The sequence below is a fragment of the Synchiropus splendidus genome, chromosome 7 (genome assembly GCF_027744825.2).
Source record: "Synchiropus splendidus isolate RoL2022-P1 chromosome 7, RoL_Sspl_1.0, whole genome shotgun sequence".
Taxonomy (NCBI): Eukaryota; Metazoa; Chordata; class Actinopteri; order Syngnathiformes; family Callionymidae; genus Synchiropus; species Synchiropus splendidus.
This window is the reverse complement of record NC_071340.1, coordinates 8,109,971-8,124,715: the sequence shown is the minus strand read 5'-3', so window position 1 is coordinate 8,124,715 and position 14,745 is coordinate 8,109,971. Positions and strand designations below refer to the sequence as shown.

The 14,745-nt window shown below is 39.6% G+C and overlaps 1 protein-coding gene across 1 annotated transcript in view; it reads left to right on the top strand.

Moving 5' to 3' along the window:
• smarca2 (SWI/SNF related, matrix associated, actin dependent regulator of chromatin, subfamily a, member 2) overlaps positions 1-14,745 on the top strand; it is a 36,857-nt gene that overhangs the window by 11,391 nt on the left and 10,721 nt on the right. Inside the window, exons 11-28 of the mRNA XM_053870311.1 lie at positions 445-495; positions 1,316-1,446; positions 1,753-1,810; positions 2,021-2,118; positions 2,396-2,543; positions 3,356-3,519; positions 5,849-5,915; positions 5,994-6,104; positions 7,397-7,639; positions 7,920-8,033; positions 8,768-8,872; positions 9,197-9,283; positions 10,097-10,143; positions 10,870-11,036; positions 11,893-12,056; positions 12,397-12,624; positions 12,769-12,846; positions 13,302-13,520. Coding sequence (XP_053726286.1) covers positions 445-495; positions 1,316-1,446; positions 1,753-1,810; positions 2,021-2,118; positions 2,396-2,543; positions 3,356-3,519; positions 5,849-5,915; positions 5,994-6,104; positions 7,397-7,639; positions 7,920-8,033; positions 8,768-8,872; positions 9,197-9,283; positions 10,097-10,143; positions 10,870-11,036; positions 11,893-12,056; positions 12,397-12,624; positions 12,769-12,846; positions 13,302-13,520 — 2,280 coding nt within the window. The remainder of the gene's footprint in view (positions 1-444; positions 496-1,315; positions 1,447-1,752; positions 1,811-2,020; positions 2,119-2,395; positions 2,544-3,355; positions 3,520-5,848; positions 5,916-5,993; positions 6,105-7,396; positions 7,640-7,919; positions 8,034-8,767; positions 8,873-9,196; positions 9,284-10,096; positions 10,144-10,869; positions 11,037-11,892; positions 12,057-12,396; positions 12,625-12,768; positions 12,847-13,301; positions 13,521-14,745) is intronic.

The following is a 14,745-nucleotide window of genomic DNA, read 5'->3' as shown; positions in this document are numbered from 1 at the left end:
ACGATGTTTCTGGACAGGGCAGATGGTTTTGTGTCAACCAGACTGTCATTACTGGTGGCAACAGTGATGGACTCTCATGGTATCATTCCTCATTAGCTTCAGGTTCTGGTGCCACATTTAAGGAAAGTGCTGATCCTCAGCTGCAGCTGTGACAGTGGCTAGCTGGGACGCCTCGTGAAACATCAACATGCACTGTAATGAGATGAACTTATTCAACATCTGCAGATATAGAATGCAGCCCGTCTAGGGGATTATGGGTTCACTGGGGCGCTCTGTGTCTGGATGGTTATTTTTTCTGGAAAGTCAGTAATTGGCATCTTTGCAACTAAACTCAAGTGGGCTGCTGCATAAAGCTGAAGCCTGTTTTGATCCTGCCATGCTGGGGCATTCAATGATGTTTGTGAAGCTGTCTAAGGTTAAGAGCTGCTCTTTTCTCCTGCACAGAAGGTGGATGGAGACGGTGAGGGAACCAGTGCAATCGGTCCAGATGGAGAGGTAAGTTTAAAGACGCTGCGTTTACTTAGGCTTATTATCAGGTTGCCACTCTCCTTCCACTTATATTTAAAAATACTGTTATTAATTTAAACTCTATGCTCCCATAATGTATTGCACTATTTGAAGTATTATATATTAATGCACTCTTAATTACAAGCATTGTTTGTCTTTGCTTAATTGAACTGTTGCAGCGAAAGCCTGTAATGGCTATACATAAAGTTATTTTAAATTTACAAGATAACTTAAAGCTATGCAATATTAATATGCAGTACTTCGTCTGGGCTGTATTTGCTGCGATGGCAGTCTGAACTTCTGTCGGGTGCCTGCTGACGGTGAAGCTTTAGCAGCCACCCTCATATGCATCCCCTTTGTTGCCCCAAGATATGTTTGTTTTCAATGTGTGAGACTTGTGAGAAGCAGCCTTTGCTTTACTTTTGTTATTTATTATTGTCAATTTTTGTCTTTTTTAATTTTTTATTTACAATAAACCCTTTCGTTCATTTTTCCTATTCCGCTCATAATTCTTGTCTTTATTCCTTTATAATCTTTGTAATGCAATTTCAATTATTTATCAATTCACTACTCAGTTCCTTGTGTTGCTTCACTTGATAATTCTTTTATAGTTCTTTAATTCTATGTAATTACTTAATTCATTTTATCTCTGGCCTTACTTAGTCCTTCTTTCATTCCTCAGTGTATAATCCTTGCTTAACTCTTTCACGACCTCATTAAATCCTTTGTAAATTCATTCTTGACTAACGGAATAAACCAACAACGAAAAAAAAAACCTTTTGTAATGTTTTCTTTTATTGATTTGCAGCCCATGGATGAGAGCAGCCAGATGAGTGAGCTCCCTGTCAAAGTGATTCAGACGGAAACTGGCAAAGTCCTGCAGGGAACAGATGCTCCCAAATCCAGCCAACTGGAGGCCTGGCTGGAGATGAACCCGGGGTATGCTAGAACATGTTTATAACACTGGTGAATACATCAGTAAAATTAATGTTCGGGTTTTGACAAAAAAAGAACAGTTTTCCAAACAATAACACGCTTCATTTTCTGTCCAACAGGTGTCACATAAAAACGCATAAAGTATAACCTCAGAGTTGCCCATTTTTTATTGGCACATTCTTTCTCTTTTCCAAAAAGTTCCTGTTTCATTTTATGATCTTGTCCACGTATCTTAACACACAATCCACCGTGACACTGTATGTTAATGAAAAAACGTATTTACTAAACTTCTAATTTCCTCCTAATTAGGTATGAAGTGGCCCCAAGGTCTGACAGCGAGGAGAGCGGCTCTGATTATGATGACGAGGTTTGCAACTTTCTCCTTTATTATAGTAAATCAAATGGAACGACAATTTCACGATTTGTTTTTGCTTTCACATTAACATAAAATACTCTTGAGGCACCACCAGGGGGCTGTAGCTTTACACATCAGTGTGACTCCACCGTTCCTTCTTTGATGTTCTTGCAGTTTTTATTGACTCTTTACTCACTCATCCACCATCTCACTTTCTTTCAGGAAGAGGAGGAAGCGACCAAGGCAGAACCGGATGAGAAGAAGATAGCAGATCCCAGTGGAGAAGGAGTATTTGTTACTGCTGCCAAGCATATCATCGAGTAGGTTATTCCCTCTCTCCTTTGATTGGAGATGGAAGTTTCAAGCAGAAACCATTTCAAATCAATTCAGTGTATTATTTTAGAAAACCGAGGAAATGAATAGAAGAAAAAGAAGTCTCACAGTTGACATTTTGTGGTGGACCAGTTAAATCTTTGATTTGATTTAGATTAACTAGGATAGTTTAGATTTAGGACGAGACCTCCTTTTGTATGTGTTATGCTTTTTGATGTTTGAAATATAGAAGGAGATTAAATATGATCTTTTTTCCTTTCTCAGGTCAGCCAAGCAGGATGTAGATGATGAGTACAGTGTTGATGCAGGACAGACCAGCTCCCAGTCCTACTATGGTGTGGCTCACGCTGTTATTGAGAGGGTGGAGAAGCAATCTTCCCTGCTCATTAATGGGACGCTCAAACATTACCAGGTGAATATGGGCATTTATTCTTTTACAATTTGTCTTCTTTGTTTTCAGGCATGTCCTGTAGTGGAGACTCCTCTATCCCAAATACGAACCTCCGTGTTTTCGTCTTTTTCCCAGTTCACATTTCTAACATTCCTTAACCAACGTGTGGGCTGTCTCCTCTCCATCTGATCTTAGTCTCCAAACTTTCCCGACGATATACTTATTTCCAATCTTCCCGTGTCACCCCCAAAGAAAACCTGAGCATCTTCAACTTTGACAACAACTGTCTCTGCTTCTTGTTTTTGTGTCAGAGCCACTGTTCTCCAGTAAAGGAGGTAGACAGATTCTATGGAGTGAACAAACCAATCTGTGCACTTTCTAATGTCGGCCCTCTGGCCTATAAGGCAGGATATCACGTTATATGAAATCTTAAAAAATATTGCATCATAATGCTCTCCAATTACTGCATTCAAAGAAAAATAAAGTATCTCGTGAGATAGACAAGTTATTGAGGTGGTTTCATGCTTGATCACTGTTTTTTAAGAGAGTTGAACCATTTTGTAAAAGAAGTTGATACGGACATGAAAGGGTACTTCAAAGGCTACGTTTCTCATGCTTAAATAACCTTCTTCAGACACTTCTAAAGGTTTGTGTCATTTGAGATTCGGAAGCAGTTTAAACCCTTTCCATTTTGGCAAATTATACTTTAAGGAGTTGCTTTGGTGGAGGTGAAAATAGTTGTTTCTGACCTTACTTTGCCATGAGCATGCCGCAGCATGACATGAGCATCAGATGCTTGATGCTTAAAAATTGTGAAATATGTCTGTGTTCAGATCCAGGGGCTGGAGTGGATGGTGTCCCTGTACAACAATAATTTGAATGGCATCCTGGCTGATGAGATGGGTCTTGGCAAAACCATCCAAACCATCGCACTCATCACCTACTTGATGGAGCACAAAAGACTCAACGGTCCCTATCTCATCATTGTTCCTCTTTCGTAAGTACCATCCCTGGGAGCCTACTGTTTTTGATGAGCAATAGTAAATTATCACAGACAGCGAAAATGTTCGGAACATTCAGTTTCAGTCGATTAGTGTGACAGCAGCATCAATGCTTCACTCAGAAAAAGTAAGGTTAGCAAGGAATAGGAAATTAAAAAAAAGACCTACTTGGATATTTGCACTTTTTCTATGGATTTTTAATTACATATAATTAAATCCATATCAAATGCAGTGCACATTGTGCTGTTGTAAGGGGCTGTCAAACTAAAAGGCCTGAGAAGTGAATAAGAAGAACCCTAATGGGGAAATGTGAGAAAAAAATGATGAAAAGAAAAAGACAGGTTTAAGTACTGTACATGCTGTACATACAAGATGTCAACAATATGCTTAAGGAGGGCTTCCAAGGGATCCAACTTTCCTGACTCATACATATGTTTCTCTCCACGATGCAGTCTCTCATCAAGTCCCCCCTCATGTTTTGAAGTCATTGCTTTATAAAGTTCTCCCTGGCCTGAAACCTCCGTGAACAAGTACCACCTCTGAACCACCTGCGCATTAGATTGAGCTTTGCTGAAGAGACGTGTCTGCTTTGCATCAGAGATACAATGTCTGATTCAAGTCAGTTAGTTCAGCATTTCACATTGTTAGAATCTTAATTAACATGAGTTGTTTGTGCACATTAACAACACACACTCACAGCACTGGTGAAATGGTCTCTTCTGGAGTGATTTGTCCAAGCAGCCGTGGAAGAGAGAGACACAGAACTGAGCCATGTCTCAGTAATTTACCAGTATTAAGCACAAAATTGCTCTCAATTGAATTTGGAGACAGATTGCAGTAATGCGTAGAACATTTTAAATAACTGTATTAATTTTGCTTGCTTCATTTTTAATTTTATTTTAAGCTTCATTTGAAGCTTGCTTCATTTGTACAATTTTTTTCTCTCTTGACATTTTGGAGCACATTTACTTGGTTCTGCACTTAGTTTAGTGAACTTTTAAACAACAAAGCTTTAACTAGTCTATGAGTGTGGCATTGAAGCCATTTAACTCTCTTCCCTGCAGAGCATTTCCTTGTGCATGTGCTGCAGGATGTCAACTTGACATGACAGATAGAAGAAGCCTCTACAGCAGACATGCTGCCATGAGTGAGCAGTGAGTAGGTAGAGAGGGAGAGGGAGGAGTGGACTCATCACTACCCGCGGGGCTTCATCTGAGATTTCGGCTGATTACGATTGATCGATTGGCTCATCCCCACTTAAAACTACACTTCTTCACATGTAATTTACGGTTGGCACTAAATATCATTATATATGTATGTATGTTTTCCATTGTGAGTTATACATGATATTGAGAGGCAGTGTTTCAGTTTTCCCATAAAGCTCATCTGCTCAACGAAGACATTACTTTTCATCAAGCATTTTTTCACAACTGTAAGTAGTTGTATAGAATGAAAGATGAAAGAGTATTTTTTAAATTGAAACAGCAATGAGTATTGCCTGGATGCAATGAGTCCATTGAATGGCTGTCATTGATATCACCCATCTATATGGGCTAGTTGTCCGCGCTTAGCCCAGGTCTGGTCTAGTTGCATGTCTGTTCTGTATAACATTTGTAACACAAGAACAGTAAGGTCTCTGGAATCATATATTGTCTCCAATTGTTTTTCTATTCCATTAAATTCCTTTGTAAATCACCTTTCTAAAGGAGCACACCTGGCTAAAGGTCACTATGAGTGGGGTTAATGGTCAGTGGCAGAGAAATGACGTCTCTTCTGAAAGTGGACTTCACAGCAAAAGAAAAGAGAGTGACTGGTGGAGAGGCAGTGCCTGAATCCTGAAGTGCTTTTAAAGAGAGCGGAGTTGGAGGAGGAATAGTCCAGGGATGATAACCTTGGGAGGTGACTGGGATGACATCCAATGTTTGCAGCAAAGTACTGATGCAGGACTCATCTGTCTGATGTTGGTTGCATGCTAATGTGACTTTTGTGATTGTTGCCTTGTCTGTGGAAGTCAGACACAGTGTCGCGAGGCAGTAACTCTCACCTGATAAGGGAAAAGGAACTGATTATAAAAAAAAAAAATGTTCATGATGAAGCCACAATGCTGTGTTGGTCAAAATACTGTGCACCAACTTTATTGCAAATAATAGTTTTGTGTCACATCACTACGTCAAACACAATTATACTGTTGTTGCAAATGACAAGAAGTTTTCTTACACACATTGGGGAGAAGTTACTTTTTTAAAAAACTCTCTGGATTGAGTTGTGTTTTGCAAATGTCCTTAGTTGTTCTGTGTTTGACGCTCGATGTCTATGTTCCCTCAGGACTTTGTCAAACTGGGTGTACGAACTTGATAAGTGGGCGCCATCTGTTGTGAAGATTGCCTACAAGGTGAAGAAAAGTCCTGCTGAAATCATTGTTTCACTTAATTGTGTGGCCAAACCTAACTGCTGGTTTTCGTCTTGACAGGGCACCCCAGGTTTGCGTCGTGGACTGGTGCCTCAACTGCGCAGTGGCAAATTCAATGTTTTGATCACGACTTACGAGTACATCATCAAGGACAAACAAATACTTGCCAAGGTAAAATGACTCCTGTTCACTCCCAGCTCTCAGACTTAGTAGGGAACATGGTGGAAGTTAGAACAACCAAATCATTTTATGTGCCCTGGTGGATACACCGGTAAGAATGTCATTCATTATCTTACATTGTATTAGATTAATTAGTCCTGTGACTTACTTTTTTAATTACAAAAATGTGTTCATGTAATTTGCACAAATGAGGCACAATAGTAGATAAACCCTTGACTTGTTGTCAGCAAGGCTCTATATCAGTATTTTGGAATGTGAGTCAACATATCGATTTGGTTAAGAAAAAGTAAGCTGCTTGAATCAAGCAAATCATGTCAATATAGCTAAGGTGGAATTTGTTCTTAAGTCCCTGTGTCTCAGGCCTTGAACAGCTGTAAAATCACCCCGATGTGACCTTCATTCATTCATCCATTATTCAACACGTGGTCTGTAAGGCTGTTGCCATTCTCAATTATCATCTGAGGTGAACATCCTGGATAGGTCAGAGGTTCCACGCAGGTCACCCAGTGGCAATTGCTCACATTCACATTCACACCTTTGGACAGTTTAGAGGGCAGCATGTCAGTAGATAGGATTTGAACCCCTTAGTTTCCAAAGCATGGAGTTGTTTTAATGCCGTCATTGGTTCTGTGAGAATCTTTTGCAAATCAACTGGGGTTATTGTAAAAAACAGACCATTTGATGACATGTCCCGTAAGATGCTGTGAGTCAAGTTCTGGAAAAAAAACAGAACAAAAAAGTAAACTTTTTAATGGTTTTAACATGTCACTATGTTTCATGCATGTTGTCACAATGTTTTTTTTTTTTAACCTGCGATAGATATGTAAATATTACAACAAATAAAAACCAAACCAAATCCAGTATTTGCTTACTCATGGTCGGGAGCTTTTCCTCTGAATCTTAACCACACAGAGAAGTGTACTGGCAAGAGATGTCGATGGAATGTAGCTCCTACTCTTGTCTATTTTTCAAACTTGGAGCAGTACAAAAGAATTCACTTCAACATGAGTTGTTTTTCAGACCCCCTACTGTGAATGTGGTAGAACTTTCTGGTATGAAGTTCATTATGTGAACTTTGAAGTTTATAATTTCAACCAATCATGTCCTGCTGGTCTGTTATAAGGTGAAATCGATCAATATTTTCCATGGTTTCTGCCTTTTTATCACTCTTTGCAAAGTTTTTTAGGGCAGCTATTAGCAGCCAAAACTTTTTGTGTTGGATCAGTGTCCTTTGCCTGGTGTTCAATGCGGAATTATGGCCTTGAAATTCTTTCCTACTTCAGATTCGTTGGAAGTACATGATAGTGGATGAAGGTCACCGTATGAAGAACCACCACTGCAAACTGACACAGGTGCTTAACACCCACTACGTGGCTCCTCGTCGCCTCCTGCTCACCGGCACACCACTGCAGAACAAGCTGCCGGAGCTCTGGGCTCTTCTCAATTTCCTCCTGCCAACCATCTTCAAGAGCTGCAGTACCTTTGAGCAGTGGTTCAACGCTCCGTTTGCCATGACTGGAGAACGGGTATGTTTCATGGCACATTTTCCAAGATTAGAATTCAGAATTCAGAAATGATTTTCTGGCAAACCAACAAAATGCTATGCCTTCATATCAAAACTAAAATTATGCTTCATTCCGTCAGTCTGAACCTGTTAGAATTTACCCAGATTTATGTTTGATCTTGGAGCGGCTGAAATTGAATATGACTGTGTTAATTGTTGCAGTTTTCAGATATCTTGGCTGGAAAACAGTATTTGAAATGCTTGCCAAAAGCAATTCACCTTAACATTTTGCACATTTGTAGGTTGATCTGAATGAAGAAGAGACCATCTTGATCATTCGGCGTTTACACAAAGTGCTCCGCCCTTTTTTGCTGCGTCGACTTAAGAAAGAGGTCGAGTCCCAGCTGCCAGAGAAGGTACTTTATTTACTTGGGCTACATTGTGTTTGTGTTCCAGAGAGGGCCATGTTTTGTTTGTAGTGCAATCTTTTCTTATTTTCACTTTGTTTGTCATTGATTGTGACGCGGGCAGGAAGTCACTGGAGGGCTAGAATATGATCTGGTTGAATATGATCAGTCCTGCCGTGAGCAATCCAACACTCCTGAAATTAAACATTATAGTTAAGTAATATATATAGCCAAAAAGAAAATGAAAGAATTTGTGCTGCGCAATTTGTGTTTTGGTACATGATGCAAGAAAATCCTATCAATTACACACAAGATCAGTCTGGAACACTCCCTCGACAGATCTTTGTACATATCTATCTGTCGAAGTTAGATTAGCGTGTTAACAGAGATTATTCCACTGCCACGGTCAATCTGATTTAAATTTTTAATGCAACTAACCCATCTGCAGCACAGACTCAAAGAATGCCAATTTTTTGTTCACATGAACTGTTACATTTTTTTTTATATTGTTCATTTCCATTTACACTACAGCAACCCTATTGGTTAATCTCAATAAAGATGTTTGTCGTCTGCTGCTTTTTACACATTGCTTTAGTCACAAATTGAGAATGTTTTTTCCATTTTCACTTTTTCCTCTGCCATTTCAGTTGTTTCTCCACATCCTCATTTATACCTCTCCATTGACAGGACTACGATGAATGTCAGTTAAAACAAAGGTATTTGACAACGTGTCATTCCCGCAGGTGGAGTACGTCATCAAATGTGACATGTCTGCCATACAGAAGGTTTTGTACCGCCACATGCAGAAAGGCATCCTTCTCACTGACGGCTCAGAGAAAGACAAGAAGGTAAACACACCGACCTTTTGTGTTTGTTGAAGCGTGAGGCTGTGATTTGTTCGTTTGCTTAAGCCTTCTGACGTGCAGCTCAGACCACAGTAATGAGTGAACTTTTAAAGTTGTATCGGGTAGAGGGTCCTCAAATTTTATTCATTTGAGAATTACAAAATGTTGAGAAATATTAAACCATTTTCCTGGAAGACATAATGGAAAGTGAATTAAGCTGAAAATGTTGAACAAACTGATGACAATGTTCTACCCTGTTGTATTTGTTTGTACCATGGAAGAGGTGGGAGATAGGTTGATAATTTTATTTACTTCTAACCTCTTCAGGGAAAAGGGGGAGCGAAGACCCTAATGAACACCATAATGCAACTGAAGAAAATCTGTAACCATCCCTACATGTTCCAGCACATCGAGGTAAATGTTTTTACCGTTTACGTCTGACTGTATGCAAATCCATTCAAACAGTGAGTTGCTGGTGTAGTGTTTGTTTGAATAACCATGTAGTCAGGCTGGACGATATGGCAAATAATAACTTGTATTTTTTCTCCGTCTCATTTGATCAAAATGCCGGTTTTCAAGTGTCTATATAAAGCAATAAAATTGAATAACTATAATAACATTAGATCAATCTCCACTCATCAAACTGAGATTGAATCGCAGGTGTGTCGTCGTGTTGGAACTGGTGGCTAGTACTATAAACTGACTCTGTGATCTTCAGAAAAAGTTACCCAAAATGCCAAAACATACAAACTGCCTTGTAGATCAGTTTAATTCATGTACTCAATTATAGTCCTGCAACAAGAGATTACATACACTATATTTTGAGCTGGTTCATTTTGCAGTCAGTGTCGTCATCCATCAGATTTACAACACGCCAACTCAGTTTGCTCAAAACAGCAAAAGTGAATTTGTTGCAGTTCAGCGAAAATGTAAACAAGATAACTGGAAAGACATTGTTAACTGCTCCTACTGTGCCTGTATTTGGATGGGGGTGTCAACTTCGTTGTATTCAGTGGTTTGTTTTCCTGTGTTTCGGATTGTAACTGATCATTTAACTTCTTTGAACGAGATAAGTTTATCGACTTGAAACCCTGACGCCACATGATTGTATAGTAATCTGTCATGTCAATTTTGCAACAAATGACGAGACATATGTAGCACCTCAAGGAATCTCAGGTGGAAAGGATTTTTCCATGCTGCCAACTAAATGAATGTCTTTTGTTGTAGGAATCTTTTGCTGAGCACTTGGGTTATCCAAACGGCATCATCAGTGGGTAAGTTTGATTTTAAAGCCTCTTATTGTTTCTGACAGTGACACTCAAAAGATGACATTTTGTAGAATGAACAGATCGTTATTTGTTTCACCTGACAGCAATATTCTGATAAACAAATTGATTTTATGTCTTTTTTTGAGTTAGTTCTCAGGTGGTTGGTTATGAGTCCCTGAAAAAATGCCATCAATAAATGCCATCTCTTGATTTCTTTTATGAAAGGAAATTTACCATAGGTATATTCGATTTTCACATTACTCTAAGCTTCTTGTCTAGACTAACTTATTGAAATCAGTCTGTGTTGCTCTTTTGCTTTCAAGACTGAACAAGAAATTGCCTGAACACCAAGCTGAACTGTGCTACAAAACGTCATTAGTTCTGTATAGATGTCAGTTTTTCTTTGGTTCGAGTTCGAGTTGCGCTGTCAAGTAACACTTTAGGACTGATAATAATTTGTCCAGGCAGTGTAACTTAAACTAAAGCTGGTTAATTTTTCTCTCAACATTATACATTGTATTTCAAAAACTGGCCTGTGTTGGATAAACTTAAACTCAGTCTTATGATCAAGTTTGCAGTCCTTCTATAACCTGAACAGTGATAGTGTAATTCCTGTCATTATACAGGTTCACCTGTCAGTACCGTATGAACTCCTAATTTTTCCTCACGTTTGTGCATGTGACATGTGAACCAGTGCTGACCGCTGTTTTGTTTGCGTGCTCTGCCACTCAGGCATGACCTGTATCGTGCGTCCGGAAAGTTTGAGCTGCTTGATCGGATCCTGCCGAAGCTGCAGGCCACCAACCACAGAGTCCTGCTTTTTTGCCAGATGACCTCCCTCATGACTATAATGGAAGATTACTTCGGCTATCGCAACTTTCAATATCTGCGCTTGGATGGTAGGTGTTTAAAACTTACTTGATTGATAAGACATTAGATGATAGACACAGCAGAGTTGAACTGCGAAGCTGGGTTTATGCATATTGAACTGCAGATGGTGGGCTGGAATCTATTTTAAAAAGTATTGGGTGTGAAGCGAGGCCATCCACTACAGACTCAGAGAAGACTCACCGTTTCTCTGCAATGAAAGGGTTTTTGTTTTGAGATAAATAAACTATAAATGTGCAGTTAACCACACAATATCATCTCAACTTCTGATGGAAAGTTATTGAGTATTGAGAAATCCAAAGAAAGTTTGCTCAGAATATAAAAAAAGAATGCTTAACGGTGTCTGAGGACAAAAGTCCACCCCACTCAGCATGACACCTCAGCTCGACTTCTCAAACAAAAGACCCTCCAATTAGTCTCAAGGCTTGCTATGTCATTGCCTTTCCTTAGATTGTGTGACTCATTTGCTCCCTGGAGGCAACAATCGAGGGCCACTGTTCGATCGCTTCAGCAACTACAACTTAATAACTTGATTGAAATGTTCACATATGAACATGTCGTCGTTCCATGTGTCATAGATGAGATACAGCAACATAGCTGCTGCCATCATCTTCATCATCCAGTGGTTCTCACAGTGCCAATTAAATTATTCCTAAGTCATAAGTCACTAACTTCTTGTGCCTGAATTAAACCAAAGCTGTGTGAGTAGACAACCAAGACTTGAACTTTGGATACAATTAGAGGTTGAATTTAATTGGTCAGTCAAGTTTGCAGCGCCTTGTCAAGTGACACTTTGCCTCTCTGTTAAACAATATCCGTTTTTATAGTGACGTGTCAGACACCGGATGTTTGCCTTCGATCTTTCAGGAACCACCAAATCGGAAGACAGAGCAATGCTGCTGAAGAAATTTAATGAGGAAGGGTCTCAGTACTTCATCTTCCTGCTCAGCACCAGAGCTGGGGGACTGGGGCTCAACCTGCAGGCTGCTGACACTGTCATCATATTCGATAGTGACTGGAACCCCCATCAGGTCGGTCCAGCAGTAATGGCTTCAAAACAAGTGATTTATCTATTTTTTATTCTGCTTTATATTTTTTTGAGGACATAGCAAGCATCTTGCATCTGCCTTTGGATCCTTGCAGAAGCATTTATTTGCTTTATGTTTTGGATTATTTTGCTCTCACTTAGATATGGTACAACGTAAAAGTCAAGACACTGGAGAAATGAAATCGTAGCCTTTCTCCTCCAACCCGAACACCACCCAGCAACGGGTGTTTATAAGTGCAGCTTTGAAGGTTAATCCAATTAAAGGCGTTTCTCATAAATGTTCAAGACGACCTTATATCCTTATCTCCCCCGGTGACTTTTAGGACCTTCAGGCTCAGGACCGTGCTCATCGCATCGGTCAGCAGAACGAAGTGCGGGTCCTTCGTCTCTGCACTGTCAACAGCGTGGAGGAGAAAATCCTGGCAGCTGCCAAATATAAACTCAACGTGGATCAGAAGGTCATCCAGGCTGGGATGTTTGACCAGAAGTCTTCAAGCCATGAGCGTCGTGCGTTCCTCCAAGCCATTTTGGAGCATGAGGAACAGAACGAGGTAAACACAGAGCATGTATGAAAAGTATCATCACTTTATAAACCTCTTGCTAAAGTATTAATGAATTCTGTTTTTCAACCTGACTCTAAATCAATACTGTCATTTGTAGCATTGCATCTTACAATATCTTTTCAATACATCCAGGAAGAAGATGAGGTGCCAGATGATGAAACTCTCAATCAGATGATCGCCCGTAATGAGGACGAGTTTGAGCTCTACATGGTAAGAAAACGTCTCCCGTCACTGTTGTAGTTGAAATTCAAAGCGTATCCTTCGCTACTCGAAAATCTCTTCAGACAGAATGACTTTGACAGCAGTTTTTCTTTCATCTTGCTCCAGTAATTACAGTTGTCAAGACTGATATTTTTCTGAAATATTATCAGCCACCTTCAGTAGACACAAACTACTTTTAATTAATTTCCCTGTGGCTGGCATCGGCGATACACAGGTCGGCTACGAGAACCTGTGGATCATGTTCTGTGCACATATTAATCACGGATTTGTTTAATTTCTATATCTAAACCATCTATTAAGACTGAGATCCTTGTCTCTGAGGTGGACACCAGCTACGCAGCGCTTGTGCAAGCCTCTTGCAACCATATTCAGATTGATTTAGGAACTTGTGACCAATAAATGTGCTGTTGGTGGTCCTGAAAATGTGCTGCCTCCCATGGCAGCGCTTCGACATGGACCGGCGCCGTGAGGATGCCAGGAACCCAAAACGTAAACCACGTCTCATGGAGGAGGATGAACTACCCTCTTGGATTATCAAAGATGATGCTGAAGTGGAACGACTCACCTACGAAGAAGAGGAGGAGAAACTTTTCGGCCGTGGATCTCGCTGTCGTCGCGATGTGGACTACAGTGATGCTCTGACTGAGAAACAATGGCTGCGGGTAAAGTCTGACCTCCACTTATCAGTCATGAGTTAATTATGTCTGAATTTATAAACATACAAAAGTGGAACTGCTCTCCAATATCTCTCTAATGTTTAATTATCATATGAAAAATGAGCACATTGGCAATCTAACTTTTATCTGTTTCATCAGAAGAACAGCTATGGAACATAATGTTTATTGTCGATAGAAACTCATCCAATTATGTTTTTTTTTTTGCGATTTAGACACAAACAGGCTGATAATGTGCTTAGATTGTAATCTGTATGATCCCAGCGACTGAGTAAATTTTATCTTTCTGGGACATCAGTAAATCATCTGTGTCAGTACATAAGTTTTCATTCCTGTTAGAAAGTCAAACACATCATTATTCAGGTCCATAACCACTCAATATTGCTGGTCCGCAATGCTGATCAAACTCCTGTCACCCCCGTCATATAGTAGCATTTGGACAAATATAGTTTCAATGATTTGTAGGCTGTTCAAACCTTGGCTCAAGAGTATTCTCATTTTACCTCTCTTCCTGTTTTTAACTTTGTTTTGAGCACACAATCCCATATGGATGTGTCATGATCACTGCTGTTCCTAACTTTAAATTCTTTTAATGTCAAACTAAAAGCATTTCTTCAATCAAAATCCATATCCTATAAAGTGAAATAGGCTTCAATCAAAACAAACAATAGACACCATAGGATTCATCCTATGGTTCACTTTCGCTCGATGCTAATCACATCCAACCACAAGCAAAACACTCTTTCCCTGGAGAGATACTTAACAACAGCCGCTCTGCTCTGCTCTGGTGTTTTGGGCCCAAAAGAATAGGTGTGTCAGAATGCTTTCTGTGGTTTCTCTTATTAAAGTTGAGAAGCAACACGGAACCAGCAACAGCTTCTTTTAGAAGCGTTACATTCGTTGAAAAAAACATTTTCTAATTTGGAGAAATGTATCTTGGAGCCTCTTGATAGCATGCAAACCAAGTATTATTTTTTATTCATTTTGTGCCGGTGAGAATAAATACATTTAACGAGCCAGCAGTGCTCAAATTCCCAGCTCTGTTATTTATGACTAATACTGATAAACGAGAAACATTTTCTGCAATGTTTTATTTATGGAGCATTACATAGAATCTGTGTGTGTGTGTATTATTACCTCAGATATGAAGAACAAATAAAATAAATCCATGCCAATCGCAATAACATGGTTATTGTGTGATTATCATCTACTT